General features: G+C 26.0%; 2 protein-coding genes across 5 annotated transcripts in view; one reads left to right on the top strand and one right to left on the bottom strand.

Moving 5' to 3' along the window:
- The window catches only part of LOC117179061, a 21,645-nt gene extending 9,642 nt beyond the window's left edge, over positions 1 to 12,003 (bottom strand). The window contains exons 1-2 of one of the 2 annotated variants that reach the window (XR_004467858.1): positions 11,677 to 12,002; positions 7,370 to 7,605 (exon numbers count right to left, since the gene is read on the bottom strand). Coding sequence is in view for 1 of the 2 variants with exons in the window: in XM_033370698.1 (XP_033226589.1) it covers positions 7,370 to 7,596 (227 nt within the window). In the remaining variant the exon portion in view is untranslated. Of the gene's footprint in view, positions 1 to 7,369; positions 7,606 to 11,676 lie in introns of both variants that reach the window. The other variant, XM_033370698.1, reaches the window with a different exon arrangement.
- A 720-nt stretch (positions 12,004 to 12,723) lies between these two features.
- Positions 12,724 to 26,892, top strand: part of LOC117178289 (ral GTPase-activating protein subunit beta) — a 72,102-nt gene continuing 57,933 nt past the window's right edge. Inside the window, exons 1-6 of one of the 3 annotated variants that reach the window (XM_033369654.1) lie at positions 12,724 to 12,813; positions 13,065 to 13,280; positions 17,915 to 18,335; positions 23,274 to 23,300; positions 24,376 to 24,590; positions 26,337 to 26,520. In XM_033369654.1, coding sequence (XP_033225545.1) covers positions 13,245 to 13,280; positions 17,915 to 18,335; positions 23,274 to 23,300; positions 24,376 to 24,590; positions 26,337 to 26,520 — 883 coding nt within the window. In that variant the 5' untranslated portion in view covers positions 12,724 to 12,813; positions 13,065 to 13,244. Of the gene's footprint in view, positions 12,814 to 13,064; positions 13,281 to 13,453; positions 13,586 to 17,914; positions 18,336 to 23,273; positions 23,301 to 24,375; positions 24,591 to 26,336; positions 26,521 to 26,892 lie in introns of those variants that run through there. The other 2 variants (XM_033369655.1, XM_033369656.1) reach the window with 2 other exon arrangements.

The raw sequence follows: 26,892 nt of genomic DNA, 5'->3' as shown, positions 1-26,892 counted from the left end.
GGTGGTAAACAAGGGAAATTATAAGTGTTGGATAATATTTAGAACTAAAACCAAATAAGAAAATCCAACTATATTTTTGGGTAAAAATTAATTTTTTTATAAAAAAGGCTAGTAGTTTTTTTTGGTTCAAAATTCATCTTGCTTGGTTGAACATTTTCTTTTTCAGTTGAAAGTTCAACTTTTTGTTTTAAAAAATCAACAATTTGGTAGAAAATGAAACTTTTTGGTTGAAAAATCATATTTTTGGGTTGAAAATTCCACCTTATTGTAGATAATCAGAGTTTTTAACTTAAAATTTTTTTTTTTAAATTCGTGTATTTTGTTCGAAATTCATTTTTTTTGTAGAAAGTTATTTTTCTTGGTCGAAAATTCATTTTTTGTTGTTGTTAAAAATGATTATTTTTTTATCTGAAAATGTATCTATTCTACGTTTGCTTAAAACGTTATCCTGTATATTTCAAGGTGGAAATTCGTCGTTTTTAATAAAATATTATTCTTTTTTGTTGAAAATTAAACTCTTTGGTTAAAACATCATCTTTTTTGTTGAAAACTAAACTTTTTGGTTGAAAAATCACATTTCCGGTTTTAAAATTCAACTTTATTGTATATAATCCGTACTTTTGGCTTTAAAATTAAATAATTTAGTGGATAATTCATGTATTTTTTTCAAAATTAATCTTTTTTAGTAGAAAATTAGTCTTCTTGATAGAAAATTCATCTTTTTGGTGGAAAATGACCTTTTTGAAGAAAAATCAACTCTTTTAAAAGACTTGCTATTTTGTCTTTAAAATTCAAAAATTTGGTTGAATTCTAATATTTTGTTATCGAAAATTCGATCATCTAATTAAAAAAGCTTTCTTTTTATTAGAGTTTTTATCTGAAACTTCAACTATTGCATTTTTGGTTAAAAATTCATCAGTTTGGTTGAAATCTAATACTTTAGTGCAAAATTGAACTATTTAGTAGAAAATTGGTCTTTTTTAGTAGAAAATTCATGGATTTTGTTAAAAAGTTGTCTTTTTGGGTACATGATTAATTTTGTTTGCTGAAAATTAAACTTTTTGTTTAAAATTTCATATATTTGGATAAAAAATTGTCTTTTTGGATGAAAAATGATTCTTATTAAATTCTCATTAAATATCTTATTAAAAGTCCACTGTTAACTAAAATATTTGCCTTTTTAGCTTAAAAACTTTACTGTTTTGTTGAGAATTCAACATGCATGGTAAAAAATTCATCTTTCTTGGTTGAAAATTAATTTTTTTTTTAAATAATTTTTTAAATCTTGTTTGTTTGACAATTCAATCATTTGATTGAGAATGCATCTTTTCATGCTGAAAATTGAACTATTTGACTATAAATTCAACTATTTCGTTAAAGACATTAAATTTGGTCGAAAATTCAACTATCTTCTTCACAATATATCGTTTTTTATTTAAAATTCATCATTTATGGTAGAAAATACATCCTCTTTGGTTAAAAATGCATCTTTGCTGTTTGAAAAATAACTTTTTTGTTAAAAATGTAACTGTCTTTAAAAAAATTGTCTTTTTAACTTAAAGATTTCATCATTTGGTTAAATCTTAAACTATTTTTTGGAAAACTCGTCTATTTTATTGGAAAGTTCATCTATTTGGTTATTCATGCAACTGTTTGCTTAATTTGTTTTGAAATTCGTACTTTTCTTTTACAAATTTGTCTCTTTGAGTCGAAAATCTTTTTTAGTTGAAAAATATTACTATTTTGTTAAAAAAAAAAACAATAAATTTCGACTTGAAATCTTAGGAATTGAAAGTGTATTTTCGTTGGAGAAGAAGGAGGTAAAAAAGCCCAAAATTGGTGAAGTTGTTTATTGAGTGCCCATTACTAAAAAAAAAAAATTTGAGTGACAACAAAGTGTTTTAGTACCGCCCGGCCTTCAAAAAAAGTACCCTGGCGGCGCCAGATCCCGCCAGGCATCGACTGCACCACAGGAAATAACTCAAAAGAACCACAATCGATCAAGATTAAAATTAATTTATTTTATTTTTGCACGGAATTGCACGTATTTTTAGTATCACAAAAACAACCTTTTACATGAAGTGCGCAAGAAGCAAGACATTCCGAAAAAACTCAATGAGGTGTTTTACAAACACTAACATTTTTAAAAATATACAAATTCTCAAATAAAAAATAGTTTCAGAAGGCCATATCTCCCAAATTATAAGTGACAGAACATTCCATCTTTCTTTATTTTGACGGAAAATTTCACACACTTAAATTAATATTTAGGCTATATTTAGACAAATCATGCTCTGAAAAGGAGAAAGTTAAAAAAAAAACTGAGAAAAGCTGACTTTATGGACCTGTTGCTGTTGTATTAAACAGTTAGTCTTTTTTGGACGCCAAATAACATACTTCATACCAACGAAGCTCCATTTTCGAGTTATTTCTATGAAAATATACATAACAAGCCTTAAATAAAAAAAAAGTTTATTCCGAAATTCCTCTAACGATTTGTTTCTTTTTGGTGTCAAAATGATCGTGCGGTGTCACAGAAATGAAATTAGAAAAAAAACGAGAGGTGAAAGCCCTTTTGGGTTAAAATTACTGATCAAGTTTTCAAATATTTAGTAAAAAAAATTAAAAGGATAGGGAGTACGTTTGAGAAGATAGAAAACAGGGTAGCTACAGAACAGAAAAATCCAGAAAGGCTCTGAGCTTTCGATAATATCTGAAGCTGAAGTTAACTTTATTATTTTATTGAAAATTCACCTCTTTTGGTAGAAATTTAATCTTTTTTGGATTAACGTGGAACTCTTTGGCTAAAAAATAATCTGTTTGAGTTGAGGATTCAACTATTTTGTAGAAAATTCGTCTTTTTTGTTTGAATTCACCTATTTTTATTTAAAATTAAATTTTTTTTGTCTGAAATATCAACTATTACATGTTTCATTCAAAATTATTCTTTTTCTTTGATGATATAACATTTTAGTCAAAAAAACCTTTTTCTTTTTGTTCAAAATTTAACTATTCTATTTTAAGTTGAAAATTTATCAGTTTTAGGTGAAAGTTTAACCCTTTTCTTGATAATTCGTATTTTCTGGTTTAAAAGTAGTCGTGTGAGTTTAAACATCATCTTTTTAGTTAAAAATTCATTTCTTTGATTAAAAAGGTAACTATTTTGTTGAAAATTTGTTGTTGTAAATTTATCTTTTCTTGTAGAAACTTCATGTAATTTGTTGAAAATTTGTCTTTTTTGGTATAAAATTAATCTTTTGGGTTAAAAATTCAACTATTTGGTTAAAAATTATTTTTTTCGTTGAAGGTTTAGCATTTAAGTTGAAAATTTCTTGAAGTAAAAATATAACTATCCGCATTTTTTTCTAATTTATACTACCAGTTAAAAAGTTCCCTACACTTCTTTTTTATGATTGATTAAGTTCTCTTAATTTCAATTAAATGAGAGCTTAAATTTTTCTATTTAAAGGAGTAAATACTTTCAAAGTTCTGTACAAAATGAGCCCAAGTTTAAGCCTATTTGTCTATTTTTCAAGAAGATATTGCAAAAATAGTGTACGATTCAATGTCTTTTTAATTTTCAATAACTTTCTTAATAAAAAATATTTGTGAATGTTTTTAGAATCATTTTTATAGGAAAATTTTAAAAAATTATAATTATAAGCTGTTGCAATACTCTGGAAAAATAGCTTCAAAATAAGTCTAAGAACATTACAAAATATTGATTATTATGGAAGTAATTAAAAAATTTAAAAACATTGTAATGTACACTATTTTTGCAATATTTACTTGAAAAATAGACAAATAGGCTTAATCCTAGGTTCATTTGATAAATTCTTTTGAAAGCATTTAATGATTTAAAATGAAAAAATTGCAGCTCTGAAATACTTAGTTAAAATTAAGAGAACTTAATTTTAATAAATTTTTAAAAGTCTTATTAGTATAAAATTCATCTGTTTTCTTGACAATTTAACAACATACCTATTTCGTTGAACATTTATTTTATTTGGTTCCAAATTCATTTGTTACTGAAAATTGAATTTTTCCATTTCTGGTTAAAAAGATTTTTTTACTTCAGTACATATGCGCCTTTTTTTAAATTTACTTTTCTACTTGGAAATTTAAATATGCTATTTTTTGTTGAGAATTTATTTTACATTCATGTTATTTGTTGAAAATTTGTCTTATTTGGTAGAAGATTTATGTTTTAGGTTGAACAATAAACTATTTAGTTAACATTCCATTTTTTGGTCAAATGTTCATGATTTTGGTTGAAAATTAATTTCTTTGGTTGAAAATTCGTTTTTTTTTGTTCAAAATTAATTTTTCAACCTGAAAATGTAACAATTCCATATTTGCTTCCAAATTTATATTTTTTAGTTGAAAATTCATTCCTTTAGTTGGAAAATGATATTTATTGGTTTAAATAAACTATTTATGATTCAAAGTTACAATATTTTTTGGTGGAAATATCAATTATTACACTTTTCGCTGAGCATTCATTTTTCTATCATTGATCACTTTGGTCACAAATTTAACTATTGTGTGTATTTTTTTTTCTTGTTCGGAAATTGTTTTAACTCAAAATTTAAGTCTTTCATTTCTTGTTTAAAATTTATCTTTTTAAGTTTACGTAAATTATGTATGACTGTTGTCACTAGAAGTGTTTAAAATAAATTTAGAAACAATTTGTTTGCATTAACGTTACTGATCTATTAGATCTAAGGTTGTTTTTATAATTAAAAAAAAGTCAGAAGTTAGGATAAATTAAAAATTGGTCAGAGTAAAGTCACGGAATTTCAAAATTGGGATTTTGTAGAAATTCTTGAAAAGTTTTTTAAGTCAATAAAAGGTTTTGAGTTCACTTTTTTTTATCTAAAATAGTATAACGCATTTTTCAAAGAATTGTTATAAACATGAGGGCTTCTAGTCCAGACATCTCGTAAGAAAATAGGGTTTTTTTGAAGTATTAAGTAGGTGAAGCGCGTTGTTTTTTTAAAACGGCTTATTGAGGGGCCCTGATGAAAATTCTAAATTTTCTAGAAACGATTATGACCCAGATTTAAAAAAAAAATGGTTAGAAAAGCAATTCTGAAGTTTGTATCTGTACTTTAGAAACTAATAATGAAGTCATTGTTTTTTTACAATTGCTCGAAATTGCGTCTACTTTAATTAAAATGTAGAAAATTTTTTTTGAAAATGAACAGATTCCAAAATCAAGGTAGCCGTTTTAATCAAAGAAAATAATTCCCGGTCATTTCCCGTTTTTTCCCCGGTTCGCAAACATTTCTCACGGTCAATGAAATTAAAAAATTCGAACTCTAAAGCTAAATATTTTTTACATTTGAAGTAATAATAACTGAGCTGCAAATTAAAGAATCCAAAGTGAAACTCTTGAATTTTAAATTATTAAAATTGAAGTTTAAAAGTGTTTTATTTCAAAAATGTTATATTTAAATGGTCAATAATTTACACGTATAAAATAAAAGCTACTAACGCTTTTCAACTGGACAATTTAAAATTCAATGCATTTAAAGTGCCAAATAATTTTTTTTTAACTTTTGTAAATGGTAAAGTTATCATTTTCAATTTTCTAAATTAAGAAGCAATCATTGCATTTAAAAATTTTCAAAATGATATAATTTTAAGTAATTTAAAGATAGCAATATTAAAAATTAAACTGTTAATTTTTTTTGAAGGCTAAACATTTCTTAAATTAAAAGATAAATTATTTTAATTTTCTATAGTTTAAAAATCCTTAAGATTCTTCAAAATTTTAACTGAAAATCTTGAAAAATCATGTTTTACATTTTTCGAAATTTTAAATTATTTTTGAAATTTTTCCAGAACTTCTAAACATCCTTTAAAATAATTCGAATTTTTGCTAATTTTTTCTTTTAATCCTGACAAATGAAAAAAATTCCTTAAAATCTTCCAAATTGATTTTTGACAACTTTGTAAATCTTTCTAAATATTTTTGAATAAGCAGGAATCTATATTTTGTTCTAAACTAGGCCGTCCGTAGGCTATTTGCACTAAAATTTCGGTATCAATAGCAGGATTTTTTGGTATTTGTAGACACTTCGTGTAAATTATTTCAACATTATTTGAAATCATTTCAAATTTTTAAATAATTTTGAATTTTTTAAAAACTTCTAAAAATGCCTTCAACTTACTCAAATTTTTAAAAAGAACAATGGGATTTTAATTGTTATTTATAATCAAAATTCAACAATTTGACTTACAAATTACATTTTTTTTAAACAATTAAAAATGCAACGTTCAAAGTATAGTTTTTTAGTTTTGAATATTCGAATTATAATTAATGATTTTAAATGAACAATCAGATATTTCTAAATATTAAGTATTTGTTCTCTTTCTTAATTAAAATATTTCGAATTAAATCGTTAAAATATGGAACATTTTAGACGGGAACAATCTTTAAAATTTAAAAGCCTTTCATTAAGAATATATTATTTTGAAGTTATCTAAAAATTGAAAATATTTTATAAGGTTTTAATCAAACGTTTACATTTGTTTAACTAATAAGTCTTTCCAATTGAAACAGTTTAAGTTTTAACGTTACAATCTGGAAATTCTAAAATTGTGAACTGATTCGTCTTGTGAAATCAATTATTATTATTAACTTTTTAACCCTGAAAGTACAGTTCCAATTTAAAAAAAAATCATTAATTTATATTCACAGTGGAACAACTAAAATTTAGTTTATCAAAATCTTCGATTTTACACGCTTCTAAGTTTTAATTAATTCTTTAAAACTGTGTTTTAAAATTCTTTTAATTAAAATGTACGCTTAAAAATTAAAATTAAACATGTTTAAAGTGAAAGATTTTCCATTAGGCATTCGAAACTGAATGATATTAAAATTGAAAAAGATAGAAATTTAATCAATCATTTAAAAAACTGTTAAAATCAAAGTTGGACAGATTTTTTTTCTAAAAATTTGTAAAATTCCCGGTCAAAAAATAAATTCACTGTTATTTTCCAGTTTTTCTCGATCTCATAAAATTCCCGGTCCAGCGGTCAGCCTGAAAGTATGGATACAAAGTTACAAACTTCAGAATTTGCGTTTTAGCATGTTTTTCGAAAAAATCGGGGTTCTTCGAAAATTTATAACATGGAGCCTATTAGAGTTAGAAAGTTCTTTCTTTTTTATCTTTCTCGGCATTTTCTCTGATTTAATTATGTTGTTGAAAATTTTGCTCTAAAATGCAAGGTGGCGGGTTAGTCTATGCAAACAAGATTTTTGTAACTTTTTTCAAAATCATTTCCGGGATGCGTCACAGTAATTTCTAGACAATTTGTAATTTTCATCAGGATCAGATGCCTGGACAATTTAGATATGTACCTTCTTTCTCGTTTACCAGTCCCTTTAGATTTGAAGTTTTTACCACCATGTATGCAGGTGAACTTTAACTCTTGATATTTTAACTCAGGGTTAATTTTCTTGCTTGTTCTAGCACTCGCAATCGTTCTGGAATCTCTTTTAGAGAGTAAAACGAAGTTTTCAATTTCATATTTGCGAATGGCATGTTCTAATTCTTCGTATGAATTAAAGCTATTTCCGGGCTTCATTTTCGTGTCCTGCAAAATAATCGTACATATATAATAGATTTCGTAATTAATAGTAGTTCTTTTCTGAAAATTCAATATTTTCTTCAATCGACAACAATTAGAACAGGTTAGAACGTGGGGTTAATTACTCCTGCAATCCAATGCAATCCCATCCAACCTTTTACAATGCCTTATAATACCAACCAACACAAAATAATATTTAAATCTATAATGATTTCCCTATAATGAATTTCTTATAATTTTGTCTTGATTCTAAAAAAAATATGATACAGTTTATTAGTTTAATTAGTTATTTTTCAGCTTTAAATTATTTTAAATTAGTTAAAAATTTAAATTAGTTTAATTAGTTTAAAAGTATAGAATCTTAAAATATTTCAAATAGTTAATGCAAAAAAATAGAGAACGTACAAACAAATGATTTATTTATTTATTCAGCGTACGATTTCAAGGTATTCCAGAAAATTTCCATGTATTTTAAGCCATTTACTTATATTTATAAAAATTTCAAGGCATTTTAAAGATTTCCAAACATATCAGTAGGTTTTAAGTTTTTTAAGAGGTTTAAAAATATTTCCATGGATTTCAAGGAATCTCGAAACATTTCAAGGTAGCTTAGAGGATTTTAAATCTCTCCAAACATTTTCTGGAAATTTAAGGAATTCCAACGGGTTTCAAGAGATTTTAACAATTTCAAGGTTCTTAAAAGAATTTTGTACGATTTTCAATGATTTCAAGTTTTTTCTACTAAACTTTGGAAAATAAATTAAATTAAATTTGAAAGGATTCCTAGAACTTTCAAAGATTTCAAGAGATTTTAAGGTATTTCAAGAAATTTCACAAAATTAAAGGAGTTCAAAGATTTATTTAATCGGTTTACAAGAGATTACAAACATTCCTAAGAATTTTTAAGAAATTTCGAAACATTTCAAGGGATGTTTTTACATGTTTTTAAAGATCACGCGGGATTTCTAAGATTTCTCGGAATTCACGCGGTTTTTTTTTTAGTGAACTTTAATGGATAATTTGAATTTGAATTATATTCAAGGGCTTTCAAATGATTCATATTTTGAAACATAATTTTACGTTTTGAAACGATTTAAAACGATTTAAAGGTATTTTAAGGGATTCTAAAGGATTGCAAAAAATATGATAAATGCTAAGGGATATTTAAAAATTTTCAGGATGGCCGTTTTAAACGACGAAATAAATTCCCGGTGATTCCTGGTTTTTCGTGGTTCGCAAACATTTTTCACGGTCAATGAAATTAAAAAAATGGAACACTAAAGCTAAAAAAATTTCCACTTGAGGTAACAAAAACTGAGCTGCAAATGAAAGCACTGAAAGTGGAACTGTAAAATTCTGAACTTTTGAAATTAAAATTTAAAAGTTTTGAATGAAAAAATGTTGTATTCAAATGCGCAATAATGTACGCTCATAAAATTAAAGGTACTAACCTCTTTCAATATAAAAAAATATTCACGTTCTCATTTTCAATGCTCTAAATTAAAAAATCAATCAATGAGCTTTAAAATTTGCAAAAATATATCATTTTAAGGAATTGTAAGCTAGAAACATTAAATAATTAAAAATTTCTATCTGAGCACTTCTTAAATTAGAAATTAAATTATTTTCTTTTTAAATAGTTTAAACATCCTTGGAACGCTTCAAAATTTTATTTCAAAATCTTGAGAATTCTAGAAGTTGTTTTAAATTTGTTTTAAATTTAAAATTATTTTGGAAATTTATCAGAACTTTTAAATATCTGTCAAAATTAATTGATTTTTTTCTACAATTTTCAGTAAATCCAGAAAATTTTAGACAATTTCTTTACAATTTGGATGTAAAATTAACAATTGAACATTTATAATTTGTAGACGAAATTTAAGTAATTTTAAGAGATATGTATTAGTTTTGAAAAGATTCAAACTTAATGTAAAACTTGAAATGATAGCCTAATATAAAACAAAATGTAGATTTTCGCAGATTTTAAACAAAAAAAATTAGATTCTTTTCAAGGATTGTGCAATCTTCCGCAATCCCATGCAATGTTGCAATCTAGTGCAGGCCAAAAATCCGAGTAATTAACCCGTCGTGTTAAAATTAAATAATTTTAATTGAATCTATATAATCTTACAACAATTACAAATTTCATAAGTCAATCTGCGATTTTTGACGTGGAAAGGGAAATTAAACTAAGTATTGGAAAATAATCTATTCATTAGTATTAAGTCACGTTATAAAATTTGTTGAGAAAAATGCATTTATTTATTTACAATGAGCGATTAAAAATCTCTGTATCATTTGATCCACAAATTATTCTTTGGTAAACTATTTATGAAAAATTGATTAACATTTTAGGGAATGGTGAAAAATAAATGCAATTAACATCAACATTCTCAACTGAAATTATTGCATCTGCACTAATAGAAGAGTAATATAATTATAATAATATTTAACTTAATCATTATGAATAATGTTTATAAACAAATTCTTACTGGTGGTTTTTTCTCAAAGACATTTATATATTTCGAGCTTCATAAAACACACAAAATATAAATTGTGAATAACAATTTATTTAAACAAGGGTCTCAAATGCCCGTTTTCTCTTAGAAAAAATGTCTTCAAGTATCATTGGAATTATATTTCTTATGCTAATTAACCAACGAAATTGTTTAAAAAATAATTTATGTGATTTTTATAAACATTTTCTTGAACAAAAACTAAGATTGATCATTTTTACATACAAAAGAGCCATTTTTGCCATTGAAAATACCCGACAATAAACTAAGACTGATTCAAAAAATGGATATGCGGGATGAAATAACAATTGGCGTAATTGTTATTAATGATTTCTTATAGAAAATGTCACAATAATCGGTTTGATAGTATAGAAAAAAAACATTTCTTGTTACGAGAATAGTTCAATTTATTAATACTGGTGATAAATAATAAATTAATAACAAAGTCCAGTAAATGACCATTTTTATAACGTTTAATAAAAACTTCTCTCTATACTTTTGGAAAAGAAAACTCTTGGTGAAAAAATCTTATTCTTTATTAAATTTTAGGGAAATCATATAGTAAATGTTAACTCATGCTAATTTTTCGTTATAAATTTTGATTCTTATGAAAAATCGTAGCAACTGGCATGAAACAATTTTTTCTATGCAAAAAGACACTAGTAACAATTTGTTTATAAAAATTATTTATGATGATCAAGTTAAATATTTAAAAAAATATAAAAATAATAAAAAATCGGAAACCACCATTTACTTCAAAATTCAATCCTGAGAATTAAAAAAAAAAGGAAATCGATTAAGAAATACGACCTGTGGGCAATTGTGAAAAGTAAATTTTTATTTCATAACACTGTGAAGTGGTTATAGCAGCACGCGGCGCTAAACAATATTATTTATCATCATAACCCAAAGAGCAAGCACAAAAAAGTTTAAACGGGTTTTGAATCTTAAGCGTTCAAACTTCCGACTACTTGAAAAAAATGTCAAATTCCGTGTGTAGAACAAAACAAAATCTGCATTTTTTTATTAAAACATGATATAAATTAGCAAAAATAACAAATAGCACGATATTGAGAATTTTATTGTTAATTGCATTAAATTTTCACCATCCTCTAAAATTTTTATCAATTTTTTATAAATAGTTAACCAAAGAAAAATTTGTTAATCAAATGATGCAAAAAATTTAATTCACACATCGTAAATAAACAAATGCATTTTTTTCAAAAAAATTTATAACGTGACTTAATACTAAGTAATGAGTAGATTATTTTCCAATACTTCTTGGGAAATTTCTAGTCAACGGAAACAGAATAGAAGACCCTTTAACACTTTTTAGATAAAACACAAAGCATAAAACTGTAAGCGTTTGGAATAGCAAACAATATTTATCATTTCTATATTGGTAATTGGTGTAAGAAAATTCGCAAAATTGAATTTTGAGGTTAGAGTTTTTATCCAAATGTCCAAATTAATTAAAACTTATTACTCTAAACAAATAATAACCTGATCCTGTTTTATAATTTTAATATTCTTGTATCAAAAAGTATATAGGTTCACTTACTTTGTCTATTCTATTAACATTGCAATTTCCACTATTGAAAAACTCAAATCATCAAGGAGCTCATGTGTAAAATGTATATAATCATGTAAACAGAAGACAGATCGTCATGTAAATACAAAAATTTTACGCAACCAATGGCAACACAAAAGGTCTATTCATAAGAAGCCACTAAATTCCTAACTCCTAAGATTTGAAAGGTAAAAGGTGAAGAGCAAATTTTCATCATTGGAAAATGGGAACCAAATTTAATACGACATTCCTTATGAGTTTGTTGAAAAAGACACTTTATGAAAGTGCCTTTTTATTAAAAAGGGGAGTGTAACGATCGCATAAATTTGCATTCCATCCTCTAGGAACAGCACCGTCGCTTCCATAGAATGCGCGGTTTCGATTCGAAATTATAAAATATTCGTGGGAAAAGTAAAAAGATTGGCAAGCAACATTTCAGGGCAGATCGGCATGAATATGGTTTAAGTGATAATCATTCCTGTAAGCGAATAAATGTATATGTTAGATTTGTCGAGAATTTTTGGACAGAGGAAATTTGATATAATGTTTAGATTTAAGATAGCAGACCTGACAGCAGAACAATTCTTATATTTATTATCAAATTTGGCGACAGAAAATCGTTACACTGAACCGAGGGGAGAATCATTTTGGTTTTCGTTGAAATGATTAAGACCTCCGGGCAGTCGGTTCTCCGAACTATAATGTAAACATTATTAACGGACTTGGCTTTATCGTAGCCGGCGAAGTGTTAGGGCACGTGCGTTCTTCACATGAGAAGGCGTATCGAAATCGGCGACCAATTATTAGTCATAATAAGAGTAGGGATATTTAGAGTGAGATAGAGAGAAAATGTAATTTAGAAGAGAGAGAAAGCATGAAAGAGGGGGGAGCTAAGGACCGCTACGACGGTACCGAAACGATTTAAAATCTAAGGCATTTAAAGGCGAGAGCAGACTGAAATTCAACAAAGATACCCTTGGACATTTTTAGTCCATATCTCGAGAATCTGTAAACATTTTACAAATTTAAAAAAATTAAAATTAAGATAGCAATTCAAATTATGTATGGTATAAATTTCAGATTTTTGCTACAACGTTCCTATAAGTTATGCCACAAGTTGAAGTTCAGGTACAAAATTGAAGAAATTCTTCAATTTTTTAAACTTCAAACCTCCTATTACATATATGTATATCTATTAGAGGCCGTTCGATGCGGAATTTCAAAATATTTCCAATAGTTTTTTTAGAAAATTCTTTCCCTTCTTTTTGCATACAGTAATCACGTTTTAAATTTATCAGTGATTTTTAGAACTGCTCGCGCTAGCCGTTAAAATATTTTCCAAATCATTTCAAAATATTTTGAATTTATAAAAATCTTAGTGCATCCCTGGGCAAAAATCCTGCAATGACAGCTCGTGACAGATCCAAGCAAATATGATGCGGACCTAACCTCAAACTCTACAGTTATATTCATCGCGTGCAGTAGTTCCTAATTTTTTCATTTGCGAGTGAATAAAGTGGATTTGTTTAGTGTTTTCGTCTTATAAACGTCATCAATCTATGAATTTAGGCGTGTTCAACAGAGTTAATCTGAAGGTAAGTGACTTGTTCTCATGAAAACCCATTGTTTTAGGTTTTAGCAAACGGTATTTCAGTGTATACGTGGGATTTTCCCATGGAAATAGATTGGAAAGATAAATTATTTATTTATTTCGCGTAACTTCTGCGCTTATTCTTCTTCATTTCGTGTCTTTTATTGCATTCTTAACGTTTCTAGTACGAAATTGTTTAGTGTCGGCATAGTTTCGTAAATGAGAAAAATTCATGATTATTCGTGTGTTTATTTGTGTTTTCGAAACAGCATCAGTCACATAATTCAGTGTTTTTGTGAAATTTAGAAGGTAATTTATCCAGTTTAATTATTTATAGTAAACTATAGACAGGAGAAGTAATTTCTCCAAATGATATATTAAAATATGTTTCTTTAATATTCATTAAGACTTTTTGAAATTCCTAAATTCCAACTAATATTAAAAAAAGTTCTTTTAAGATCTAAATGAAATATACTTTATTATAAACTATTTTATGCACCAAAATTAGAACACAATAAAAGTTCACAAATAAAACCTAGATTTCCATCCTTTCCAACTATGTACATTGAATTTGAAAGGAAACTGTTCTAACCTCCCGAAACAATATAAAATTTACATACATGGAATTAACTATAAAAATCGTGAAAATAATAATTTTCTCGGAAACAACTAAATTAACTGCTTATTTTTTTAAAAATTTCTTTGTTTTTCCCGTGTTTTTTCACTTAAATACGAACTGAATTTCTAGAACACAATAAGAAAATCCGCCTCTTTCCGGTGAATTGTATATTCTTTTCAACTGAGAAGTCTACTACATAATATATTTTTCTTAGTTTTTGTTTAAAAATTCTTTTTGGAAGAACATTGAATTATTTTGTTGAAAATGCAACCATTTTGTAAAGTCATATTTTTTAGTTGAAAGTTCATTCTTTTTATTTTATAAGTCTACTATTTTATTTTTGTATCAGTATTAATATCTTTTGGTTAAAAATTCTACTATTTGGTTGCAAAGTTAATATTATATTTTAAGTTGAGAGTTTATCCATTTTAGTTAAAAATTCTACTATTTGGTGCAAAATGTAATTATTTTGTTAAAAATTCAAGTATTTTGTTAAAAAGGAATTTTTTGGTCCAAAATTCAACTGTTTTGTTGAAAAATTGTCTTTTGGAATAGAAAATATATCCCTTTTTATTGAAAATTCATCTTTCAATAAAAAAGTCATCTGTCTTTTTGTGGAAATTCAACTTCTATGGTTGAAAATTTAATTTTTTTCTAAAATATTCTTTTTATTTGTCTTCAAAATTCAACTAGTTGAAGATTCAAGTATTTATTTGAAAATTCATTTCTGTGGTGGAAAATGTAACTATTTTGCTCAATTTTTTTTTTAGAATTTAATTTTCTTCGTTGAAAGTCCATCCTTTTTGTTTAAAAATAGAACTTCAGGATTGAAAATTACTCTGTTTTATTTGAGAATGTAACAGCTTTGCTTAAAATTACTCTTTTTCGTTCGAAATCGACTGTTTTTTTATTTCAAATTAAAATATTTTTTGTTGGCATATTAACTATTTTATTAAAAATACGTTTATTTTTGTAGAATTTTTTTTCTTACTGAAAACTTAATCCATTTTTGTCAAAAATTAATATTTCCTACGTGAAAATTAAAATTATTGGTTTAAAATGTGTGTATTTTGTTAAATTTTCAACCAAATAGAATTTGTAATAAAAAGAGATTAATTCTGAAACAAAAATATAATATGTATTAGACTTACAGAATAAAAAGAATTAATTTTCATCCAGAAAATATGAATTTTTAACCAAAACACATTAATTTTTAATAATATAGTTGAATTTTCATCAAAATAAACAAATTTTCAATGAAATAGTATAATTTTTAACCAAAAGAAATAAATTCTAGACCGAAAATATAATAGTAGACTTTTCAATGAAAATCAATTCATTTTCACCCACAAAAGACGAGTTTTCTATCAAAAGATGATATTTTAATCCATAAGGACCAATTTTCTACTCAAAAAGACAAATCTTCAACAAAACAGTTGAATTTTCGACCAAAAGGGATACATCCTGATCCAAAAATATGATAGTAGACTTTTCAATCACACCAAATTAATTTTTAACCAAAAATAGTTGGATTTTCTTATTGGGTAATATGAGAAAGAGTGTGAAGTTTGCCAAAATGTAGTTACCGCTTTCTTATTTTACACGCAGTGTAAAGGTCCTTCGCTTTTTATTTTTATTATATCTTAAACCAACAAAAATGTACTTTCAACCAAATACTTGTATTCTTAACTAAAACAGATTAATTTTCAAAAAGCAGGTGTATATTTAAACTGAAAATTGATTTTCTACAAAAAAAATAATTTTCAACAAAATACATAAATTTTCTAGCAAACTATTGAATTTTAGAGTTGAAAATACGAATTTTCTACAAACACCTACATTTTCAACAGAAAGTGTGTTTTAATCCGAAAAAGATTAATTTTTAAACAAACAGTTGCATTTTTAACCAAAAAAGGTGACATTTCAACAGAAACAGATGAATTTTCAAACAAACAAAATTATTTTCTCAATGAAGAAAAATTGTCAATAAAATTGTTGAATTTTCAACAAATTTTATAAATTTTTTGTTGAATAGTTTAAACAATGAATGAGATATTGGTACAAATTTTATTTAAATAATTTTAATTTCTATTTTTTCATTACTAAAATTTTTAGCCTACATAGTTGCATTTTTAAATTAAAAAGCTCCATTTTTAACAAAAATGGGTTAGTTATATTTTTATTTAATGGAATAAATTTTCGATAAAAAAAACGAATATTCTACAAAACAGTTAAATTTTCACCCGAGAATATGAATTTCCAACAAAAAAGTTAATTTGCAAACAGTCAATTGTGTGAAGTTTGTCAAATGTAATTACCGCTTTATTAATATTATACTAAATACAAATTGTACATGAATAATAATAAATGAACAATAAGTAATAAATAATAATAAATACAGGTATAAAATTCATATCGCCAAAGATTTTTAAAGATTTCAAAAAGATAAAAAATATTTCGGAAAGATTTCGAATAGATTTAAAAGATTTTACAAAAACTTTAGTTATTTCCCAAAGATTTCTATATTTCACAAATATTTAAAAAATATTTTTAATATTTCGCAAATTTCTAAAGATTGCAGAAATTTTTTTACAAAGATTTCATAAACTGCAATGATTTCTCAATGATTAAAAATATTCCGGTTAGATTTCAAAGATTTCACAAAGATTTAAATTATTTCATAAAAATTTCCGATAGATTTTAAAAATTGCACACAGAGTTCAATGATTTCGCAGCGATTTTAATAATTTCACAAATATTACAATATATTTCAAATATTTCGAAAAGATTTCAGAAACATTTGAATTATCTTCCAAATATATCACATATTTAACAAAGATTGAAAATATTTCACAAAGATTTTTGATCGATTTAAAAGATTTTACGAAGACCTCAATGGTTTTTCAACGATTTCAGTAATTTCACAAATATTAGCGAATTATTTCCGAAATATCAAAGATTCCTTTGCAAAGTTTTCCAGGAATTTCAGAAATTTTAAAATGATTTCCCAATGATATAAAAGGTTTAAAATAATTTACAAAGATTTTGCATATATTTAAAAGATCTCACAAAGACATCAATACTTTTCCAAAAATTTCACAAATATTACCTAGTATTTCAAAAGTATTTTTAATATTTCTTAAAGATTTCAGAAAAGTTTCACAAAGGTCAGAATGATTTTCTAAATGTCGAAAAAATATCGCAAAGATTTCGGATAGATTAAAAATATTTCACCAAGGCTTCAATGATTTTTCAATTGATTTTAATCATCTTTACAAATATTATCAAATATTTCAAAAACATTTCGCTTAAATTTCTCAAAGATTTCGGATAGATTTAAGAGATTTCAGAAAGGCATAAATGATTCCCAAAAGATATCACAATGATTTTAAAGGTTTCGCAAAGATTTCGAATAGATAAAAAAGATTTCACAAACTTTAATGATTTCTCAAAGATTTCAACAATTTAAATATAAAAAAAAATATTTTATGTAGATTTCAAATACTTTATAAAAAATTCCGATAGATTTAAAAGATTTCACAAAGATTTTAATGGTATTCCAAAGATTTAAATCAGTTTAAAAATATTATCAAATATTTATAAAATATTTGAAACATTTCGTAAAGATTTCGGATAGATTCATAAGATTTCATGGACTTCAATGATTTCTTCAAGATTTCAAAGATTACACAAATATTTCAAAAATGCTTCAAATATTCGATAAAGATTTCACTGATTTCCCAAAGATTTCAAAGATTTTATAAAGATATAAAATATCTGGCAAAGATTTCGCATAGATTAAAAAGATTTCACAAAGACATACATTATTTCTCAAAGGTTTCATGTAGATTTTTGGAAAACTTGAAACGATCTGACGAATTTAATGATTCTGTTTAAGAGGGGGGGGGGGGCAAATAAACACTTTGTCCCTTCCCGGGGTAATTTCTGAGGAGGGCATTGCTCTCTGTGTCCTTCGCTTTTTATTTTTATTTTTTAATATTATTTTATTACTTTCTCAGCATTCTGGAGGTGGAATGTATTCCGAGTGGGCCTCGTTAAGCACCCTAATTCAACAAGGCTCCGAAGACAGTCAGAGTGTCCTCGAGAAATTTGCTCCAGGAGTCGGAAGAGAAGTCGCCCTCTCAATCGTGCGGCAGCTCGCCGCCAATCTTGGCATCGCCCAGGCTGCCGAGCCTAGTCCATTAAACACAGATCGAGAAATACAATGGTGTATGGAAGTAATCTGCTTTGGACTCTCTTTACCTTTAACAGAACACGACACAGTCAGAGATTGCGTCAGTGTTTATTGCGAATGGCTATCAGCTCTCTACACTTCCCCAAAAATCACGGTACCGAGACCAATCATCGAGGACTCAAATTTCTACGCCAGAAAAATCATCAGTCACTTCCACAATTTGTTCGTACCAAGAAGAGGAGAAGGTATACAAATTTACCATAAATTGCCTTCTTCAGGCCTCACAGACTGGTCCTTATCGTCAGGTCTAGGACTCGTCATATTAATGAAACTATTTCACACTATTCTCGGCTAATGCCACTATTTTTTTTACTTTTCCTTGAAAAACATTTTGAAACTTCTTCGCTAATTGGCCAATATAAGAATTAATTTATTTAGAGGTTATCCAACAATAACGTTATATAATTGGGGGGGGGGATATGATTGTTTCGCATGATCTAAAAAAGTAGTTCAACTTTCAACCAAGTAATTACATTTTAAACGACAAAATCTGAATTCTTATGAAAAGATAGACTCAACCAAAATAGATTAATAATTTTCAACAAAGTAATTCGACTTTCAACCAAGGAGTTTAATTTTAAATATAAAAAAATGAATTTGCAACAAAAATGTAATAGTTGATATTTCAACAGAAAAACATTTTAATTACAAAAAAAACAGTTGAATTTAACCAGCAAAAACAAATTTTTAACTAAATACTTCGGCAAACAATTCGTAGTTTTTCACACGAGTAAAACAGATTAGTTTTCAACCAAGCAGTTGAATTTTTAACCAAAAAGACGAGCTTTCTTTAAAACAGTTAAATTTTCAACCAAATAGTTTAATTGTTATCCAAACAGAGGAATTTGCAACAGAAAATGTAATAGTTGATATTTTAACAAAAAAATATTTTAATTTAAAATAAAAACAGTTGGATTTGACCAACAAAAACGAATTTCCAACAAACTACATGAATCTTCAACTAAAACAGATTATTTTTCAACCAAACAGTTGCATCATTAACAAAAAAGATGAGCTTTCTATAAAACAGTAATAATTTGCAATCAAATAGATAAACTTTTAACCAAACAGATGAATTTTCAACACAGAAAATTATTTTTATATAAAAAAGATGAATTTTCAACAAAATACATACATTTTTAACCAAATGCTTGAATTTTTAACCAGGAAGATTAGTTTTCTACCAGAAAAGACGAATTTTTAACATAATACATCAATATGAGGATATGAATTTTCAGCAAGAAAGTTAATTTTCAAGCAAGCAGTTAAATATTTAATAAAATAGTGTTAAAAATTAATTTAAAAATAAATAAAACGAATTTAAAACTATAATTGTATCTTGAACAAAAAAAAATGAACTTTTAAGAAAGTAGTTCAACTTTCTACCTAGACATTGTATTTTTAACAAAAAATGTAATAGCTGATATATAACAAAATATTTTAATTAAAAATGAACAACAGTTGGAACAAATTGATTTTTTACAAAAAAAAAAGAAGAATTTTCAAAATAATACATTTATTTTCATCCAGATAGTTAAGTTTTCTACCAAATTTTTGAATTTTTTAGCCAAAAATACGAATTTTCTATAAAACACTTCAATTGTCAACAGAAAGTTAATTTTTCAACCAGAATAAATTAATTTTTAAACAGACTTTTCAAACAAGCAAAATTTGTTTGTCAAAATAGAAAAAAATGTCAATAAAATTGTTGAATTTTCAAGCCCAAAAAACGAATTTTCAACAAAAGAGTTAAATTTTCAACCCAAAAATATAAATTTGTAATAAAAACAAAAACGAATTTTTAACTAAAATTGTGAAATTATTTCAACGAAAGAGTTGAGTTTTCAAGGAAAGATGTAATAGATGATATTTCGAGCAAGAAAGATTTTAATTTACAATAGAGGACAATTGGATTTAACCAACAAAAACGAAATTTGAACAAATAGATACATTTTCAACCAGATAGTTCCACGCAGTCACTTTTTTCACAAAACACTTTTTATTTACGTTTCTAAGGCAAAGAATATTAAAATACGAATTTTCTACGAAAAAAAAATTAATTTTTATCCGAAACAAATTAGTTTTTAACCAGACAGTTGCATTTTTAAACAAAAAAAAGATGAATTCTTAACCAAAAATATAATAGACTTTTTAAGCCCAGACAATGAAATTTTAACCAAAAATAGTTCGATTTTTTAATAGCGTACTATTATTTCAGTTCGCATGTAAGTGTAAAAACAAGAAAAAGAGGGGAAAAAAGAAAAAAAAATGAAGTCTGTGATAAATAAATAGGAGTTTTCATACCTTACACGCTAAATAATAACACTTTTAATAAACATTGAAGTTCATTTTTAATATTCTTGAAATATTAGGTTGGAAAACTGGAAATTTTGCCTAAAAAATAAAGCTGATTTTCCATTGTATACTACTTTTTAAAATTTGTGACACTATTTACACTATTTTTGAATTCTGAAGTTAGTCCGAGTTCTGTTATATTCCTTAATAGTCCCTATATTCAGCAATGATTCCTAAAGTCCCCTATTATCAATTTTAAATAAAATTGAGGTGTTATAAATATCTTTAGAATTTCTGTAGTATTTCCTAGTCTGAAAAATTTTAGTTTTTTTTTTCAAACCTGGAAACGACAGTGAATTTATTTTTTGGTCGGGAATTTCACAACATTTTTAGAATACAAATTTTCTCCAACTTTGATTTCGACCGTTTTTAAAATAATTGGTTAAATTGTGATTTTTATCCATTATGGTATCATTCAGTTTGGAATGCTTAATTTGAAAATGTTCCAGTATAAAAAATTTCCATTTTAATTTTTAAGCATATGTTTTAATTTAAAGAATTTTAAAATGCAGTTTTAAAGGCTTAAACAATTAAAAATTAGAAGCGTTTAAAATCAAGGATTTTGATAAAGAAAATTTTAGTTGATCGACTGTAAATATAAATTAATTCATGCTTTTTATAATTTAATTTTACTTTGAGAATGAAAAAGTGAATAATAATTATTATGTATAAAAATAATATATTCATAAACAGAGCCTTTTATTAATTTTCAAATATTGTTTCAGTCTAAAATATTCCATTTTGAAACCATTCAATTTGAAAATTTTCAATGAAGAAAAAAAAAGTTACTTAATATTTAGAAATATCTGTTTGTCATTTAGTGTCAGTAATTATAAATTAAATATTCAAAACCATACAAGAAAACTAACTTTCGAACGTTTCAGTTTTAATTGTTTGTACGCGTACCGATAAAATCTGGTTATTCGTACAAAAATTTCGATATTTAGAAGGTTTTCAAGAATTTTGAAAGGCTTCAGAAGAATGAACAACGTTCCCTAGAAAAATTTTAAATTATTTTTTATTTAGAAAAATTAAGTTTGAGAAAATATCTAAAAAGATTTATAAAGAATTACAAAATTATCAAAAAATAATGTAGAAGATTTTAAGGATTTTTTTAATTAGGCAGGATTAAACCAAAAGGTTTAGGAAAAATTCGAATAATTTTAAAAGCTGTTTAGAAGTTCTGAAAAAAAAAAACATTTTTTAAAATGTCAAACAATATGTAAATATTTCAAGATTGATTAATTCTTCAATTTAGAGCATTGAAAATGATAACTTGGATTTATATTTTTGGAAGCGAACCTAAATTTTTGAACTCTATAATTTATAAAACTTAAAAATGTTTAATTTGTCAGTTTAACTGCACTCAATTTTAAATTGTTCTGTTGAAAGTGTTAGTAGCTTACATTTTACATGTATAAATTATTGAGCATTTGAATACAAAAATTTATAATTAAAAAAACTTTTCAACTTCAGTTTTAAAAGTTTAAAATTCAAGAGTTCCACTTTCAGTGCTTTAATTTGCAGCTTAGTTTTTATTAATTTAAATGGAACAATTTTTTGGCTTTAGAGTTTGAATATTTTAAGTTAATTGACCGCGAAAAATGTTTGAGAGCCGGGGAAAAATCCAGAAATGGCGTAAAATTACACAAGTGCATTAATCAGTGTAATTGGATCATTTCAAATCGAAAGCATTCATAATTGAATAATTTCCGATTAAGTTTTTAAAAATTGAAAAATTTATTTGAACTTGGATAATTTTAGATTGCGATTTTTTAAATTTTAACTATAAAATTTTTTGGTTTAAAACGTATATTGTGTCAAATTGTAAAATTGCAATTTGAAATTCCTAAACAGTTAAAAATAAAATATTAAAAGATCTGATGATTTCAAATTTAAATCGTTCTAAATAGTATCACTTTAAATTGAGTTTTAATTTTTTGTCATATAAAAGCTTGAAGTAGGCAAAATTAGAAGACATTAAAACTTTAGCAGTTTCAAATTAAGACTCTCAAAATTGAAATTCCTGATAAAAAGAACACAGAATTAGTGTCGGTATCAACATAAATGTAAAAATTATCAGAGTAAATTTATTGATGAATGGCTTGATTTTGCGTGTTAGTAAAATGTTTAGGAGGAGTGCTTCTTTGCATAATTTTTATATTTTTGCGGATCCACATTTTTGAAGGTCCAAAAAGTTTCTTCAATTTTTGACAAATTTCTATATGCTGATGATTAAGAGATAATTTAATATTTAGCAGACAATTGTTTATAACGAAAAATTTCAAAACCCATTTATAAATGAAAAGGGAATTTCTTTTGTTATTAGAGGCCTTTCGGTGGATAAAAATACGCTGAAAGAATACAGTATAAAAGTCCAGTCAAAAAATAAACAAGAAAAACTGAAAGAATTATGAATAGATAAACTAAAAAATAATACCTTTAAAAGTATGCTTTTTATCTATTTTTCATTCTTTCAGTTTCTTTAAATTTTGCTTATGTATTTTTATCAGTAAAAAGTCTTAAACTACTTAAAAGATTTTTTAAACCTAGCTGAAAAATCAATTGACTACCAATAATAACTTCGTGAACCTGTCGAATTTTTGTAAAACCGATCAACTTTAAGCGTAAAAAAGTACGTTAAGTGCTTGAAAAAGTACCCATTGTATCCTATTTTTTTATCCCATAGGGAATGTGAGGCCTGACTTCTTAATATTCTTGGACTTAAAATTAATAACCTTTTTATTCTAATCATCTTTTCCTCGCAGTCTGGCCATTTTTGTATCAGGATTTAGGTAAATAATTGATTAGTTATTTTATAAAACGAGTGTATTATTTTTGTTAAGTTTGGTGGTTGTGGCTTGATTTAAGAAGCTTTTAATCGTTTTAATCTTAAGAGCTTGTAAATTAGGTAATGGTAAAATTTATAATTAAATATTTTAGTTTATAATGATTAAAAATGTAATTTTTGTCAACAACGTCGCAAAAAATGAATAGTTTAAAATTGCTCCTCTTCTTGAAATATATAAAAGTATAACCTTTTATGTTCTATATTTTGGAATTTTTTTCCAAAAAACTAGAAAAAATCGATAAAAATCGACTAAAGTAATATTGGTTTTAACGAACTACATTTTATTGTTTAAAATATTCGTCTTTAATTCAGTAATAATGTGAAGAACATACCCCATGAGATTCGTACGGGTGGTTGTCAAAAAGTTCACCATTTTAAACAATGAGATTTTCGAGGGAAAAAATTTCCCAACCACCTAAAATATTTTTTTTTAGTCAACTGTAACGCAAGAGAATATAAAAATATAAAAGTAAAGGATCAAGAAATATATTTGTGATGAATATGAATTTTATTTGTTGTTAAAGTTCGTGTTACATAACTTTTCACATGTTCTTCACATTATTACTAAACTAAAAATAAATGTAAAAAAAATATTGTGTTTCGTTAAAATAAATGATATTTTATTAAATTTTATATAGATCTCTTTCGTTATTGTTTAAAATTTTCTAAAATACACAAGATAAAAATCTGGGAACTATCTTTAACTATGAACTAATATTCATATCTTGCGTTGATTTCGACAACAATGTGATTTTTAATCGTTAAAAACTGGGTTTGAAAGCACTTTTGTTTTGAACATAATCGACGCTAATCGTTATATAAAATATTAAAAGCTTATATTACAATTTGCTGAATTTTGATCTTTGAGATTTAGTTTTAGCTTGAAATTTGTAAATCTAAACGTTGCATTTAAAAATATATAATTCACATGGAATTTTGTTTCTTATTTTCATTGAAAATTAAAAAATTATTAACTTATTAAAAAATTGGACTGATTTAATTGATAGAATTTTTTTTAGGAGCCGACACGATAAATAGGCAGGCAGTCCTTTGCCACCGAGTACTTCGAACTTTGCAGCAAGTGGCTCGAGGACCAGCGACTTTAGACAGAGAAACATGGGAAAGTCTTCTTTTATTCCTAATCGGAATAAACGATGCACTTTTAGCGCCTCCAGCTGTGCGAGAGGATGCTGGCGAACAACTTTGCGAAAGAGTTCTTGGAGTTTTATTGGAGGTGATAAACTTTAAATTAATATGTAATTTTCCATTAGTCTAACAGTATGGTGGCCGTAGTTCAGAAAAATCAGAGAAATTTAGAGAAGAGGCAGGGATTTTGAAGAAAAAAAGTGGCAAAAGTCAGATTATTTCTGTGGGGAGCAATTTAATTGTCAAGAGTAATCAGAGCTGCCACACAGTCATTTTCTAATATGAAAAGATCACTTCAGTTACTTTTCTTTCAATAAATTAATGAAATTGCCCTATATGGATCACCCAATATTTAATTCAGGCTCATAACTATTTCTGAATTTTCTTGAATTCTTTTGAAATTTTTAATATATGTCAATCATTTCAAGCGATTAAAAATGTTTTTTAATTATTTTACGGCACTTTTAAAATTTCCAAGAAATATTCAGCAATTTCAAAAAGTTTCAAAGGATTGGGATAGTTTTAGGGCATTTAAAATGATTCAAACGAACTTTTTTCTAGATTTCAGTAATTTAAAGGGATTTTGAAGGATATTAAAGATTTACAGGGCATTCTTAGAGATTCCAAGGAATTTTAAATTGTCTCCAATAATTGAAAGGGATTTCTAAAGGTTTAAAATATTCTGGGGTATTTACAAAAATTACATGCAATTTTTAGTAAATCTCAATAATTTGAAGGCATGACAAAGGACTTTAAAGATTTAAGGATGATTTCGAAACTTCTAAGGAATTTTTAAGAGCTGTTTTTTTTCAAGAGTTTTTAATAGATTTCAATAATTTGAAGGTATTCCAAAGCAGTTAAAACATTTTATGATATTTTTTAAACTTCAAAGTCATTTTATAAACCCGTACAAAGTTTGAAATGATTTGAAATGTTTTAGGGTATTTTAAAAGATTCCGAGGATTTTTCTGTAGATTTAAATCATTTTAAGGGATTCCAACAATTTATGGATATTTTAAAAAACTCAAAGGAATTTTTAAAAGCTTTCAAAAGTTTCAAAGTATTTTGATGTATTTCAATAGTTGATATATCAACCAAAAAAGATTTCAATTTATACCATAAAAAGTTAAATTCAATCAAAAAAGACAAATTTTTAATCAAATATTTTTTTCTTGGAACAAAAAATATTAATTTTTAACTAAACAGTTGCATTTTTAACCAAAAAGATGAATTTCCAATGAGGAATATCAATTTTCTACGAAAAATTCGAATTTTCATCAAAAGACATGGATTTTCAACTAAAAAATAATACATTTTCTACAAAAAATGGAATAGTTAAACTTTTAGTTAAAATAATTAATTATCAACCAAAGAAAAAAATTAAACTGGAATGGTTAAATTTTCAGTCAAAAGAATAAATTTTTAACCAAAAAATACAGCCAGTTTTAAACCAAATAGTTCAATTTTTAACCAGAGAGATTAATTTTCAATTGAAATGATAAGTCGTCAACGAAAAAACTTAACTTTGAATGAAAGATATTAACTTTCATCCAAGCAGTTGAATTTTCAACAAAGTAGTTAAATCCATCAATGTAAAGTTAATTCTGCCAATGAAAAAACATTGTTATTTAATTTCATATTCCCATGAAAAAAATAATTAGGCACGCTCTTGAAAAAGTCCCTGACTTAAAAAAAAAATACTCTGACAATTCCAGGTTTTTCCAGGTATATAAATATATAATTTTTTATTATATTCTCCTATTTTTTTTAGATAAAATTCCTTCCTCAATCTTGATAAATCCGAAGTTCTAAAGAACTTTAACAACCATTTCAGGTATGGCTCGTGGCTTGTGAGCGCAACTTTCCATCTCCTCCTTTATGGAGAACATTGCGAGAATCTTGCCTTCGTTGGCGACACAGGCTCGCTCTGATCGAGCAATGGAATCGGGTTTGTCTTGCTTTGACAGCGAGACTTTTACAGATTATGTATGGGCCAATGTTTCCTGAATTAAAAATAAGTAAGTCTTTGATTCGCATTATTTTTACTATTTTAATTCTACTTTTTTAACCTTGAGATATTTGAAAGTTCTCTTTCGTTCAGAATTATTTTATAGTCAATAGGATGGGCTGAAAATAATTAATTCTAAATCGATACAACCCCAGGGTGTCTACTCAAAACCTGGAAAAAAATTCCAGGTTTTTTAGATATCTCGAGTTTTTTTCCTGGTATAATCTTTCATAGTATGAGCCATTCAAATATTTCGCATTTTTTAAAACAATCGATTCGGAATACGAGGGTGGATTGATAAGTTTCCGGCCTGACCAAGAGATGGCGCCACTAGGCCTACCTTAAGGTGGCGTTCTATAGTACCATCCTTAGATAGCTTGTA

This window comes from Belonocnema kinseyi, chromosome 8, assembly GCF_010883055.1.
Source record: "Belonocnema kinseyi isolate 2016_QV_RU_SX_M_011 chromosome 8, B_treatae_v1, whole genome shotgun sequence".
In the NCBI taxonomy this organism is placed as follows: domain Eukaryota; kingdom Metazoa; phylum Arthropoda; class Insecta; order Hymenoptera; family Cynipidae; genus Belonocnema; species Belonocnema kinseyi.
The sequence above is the reverse complement of the archived record's forward strand: the minus strand, read 5'-3'. Positions and strand labels throughout refer to the sequence as shown.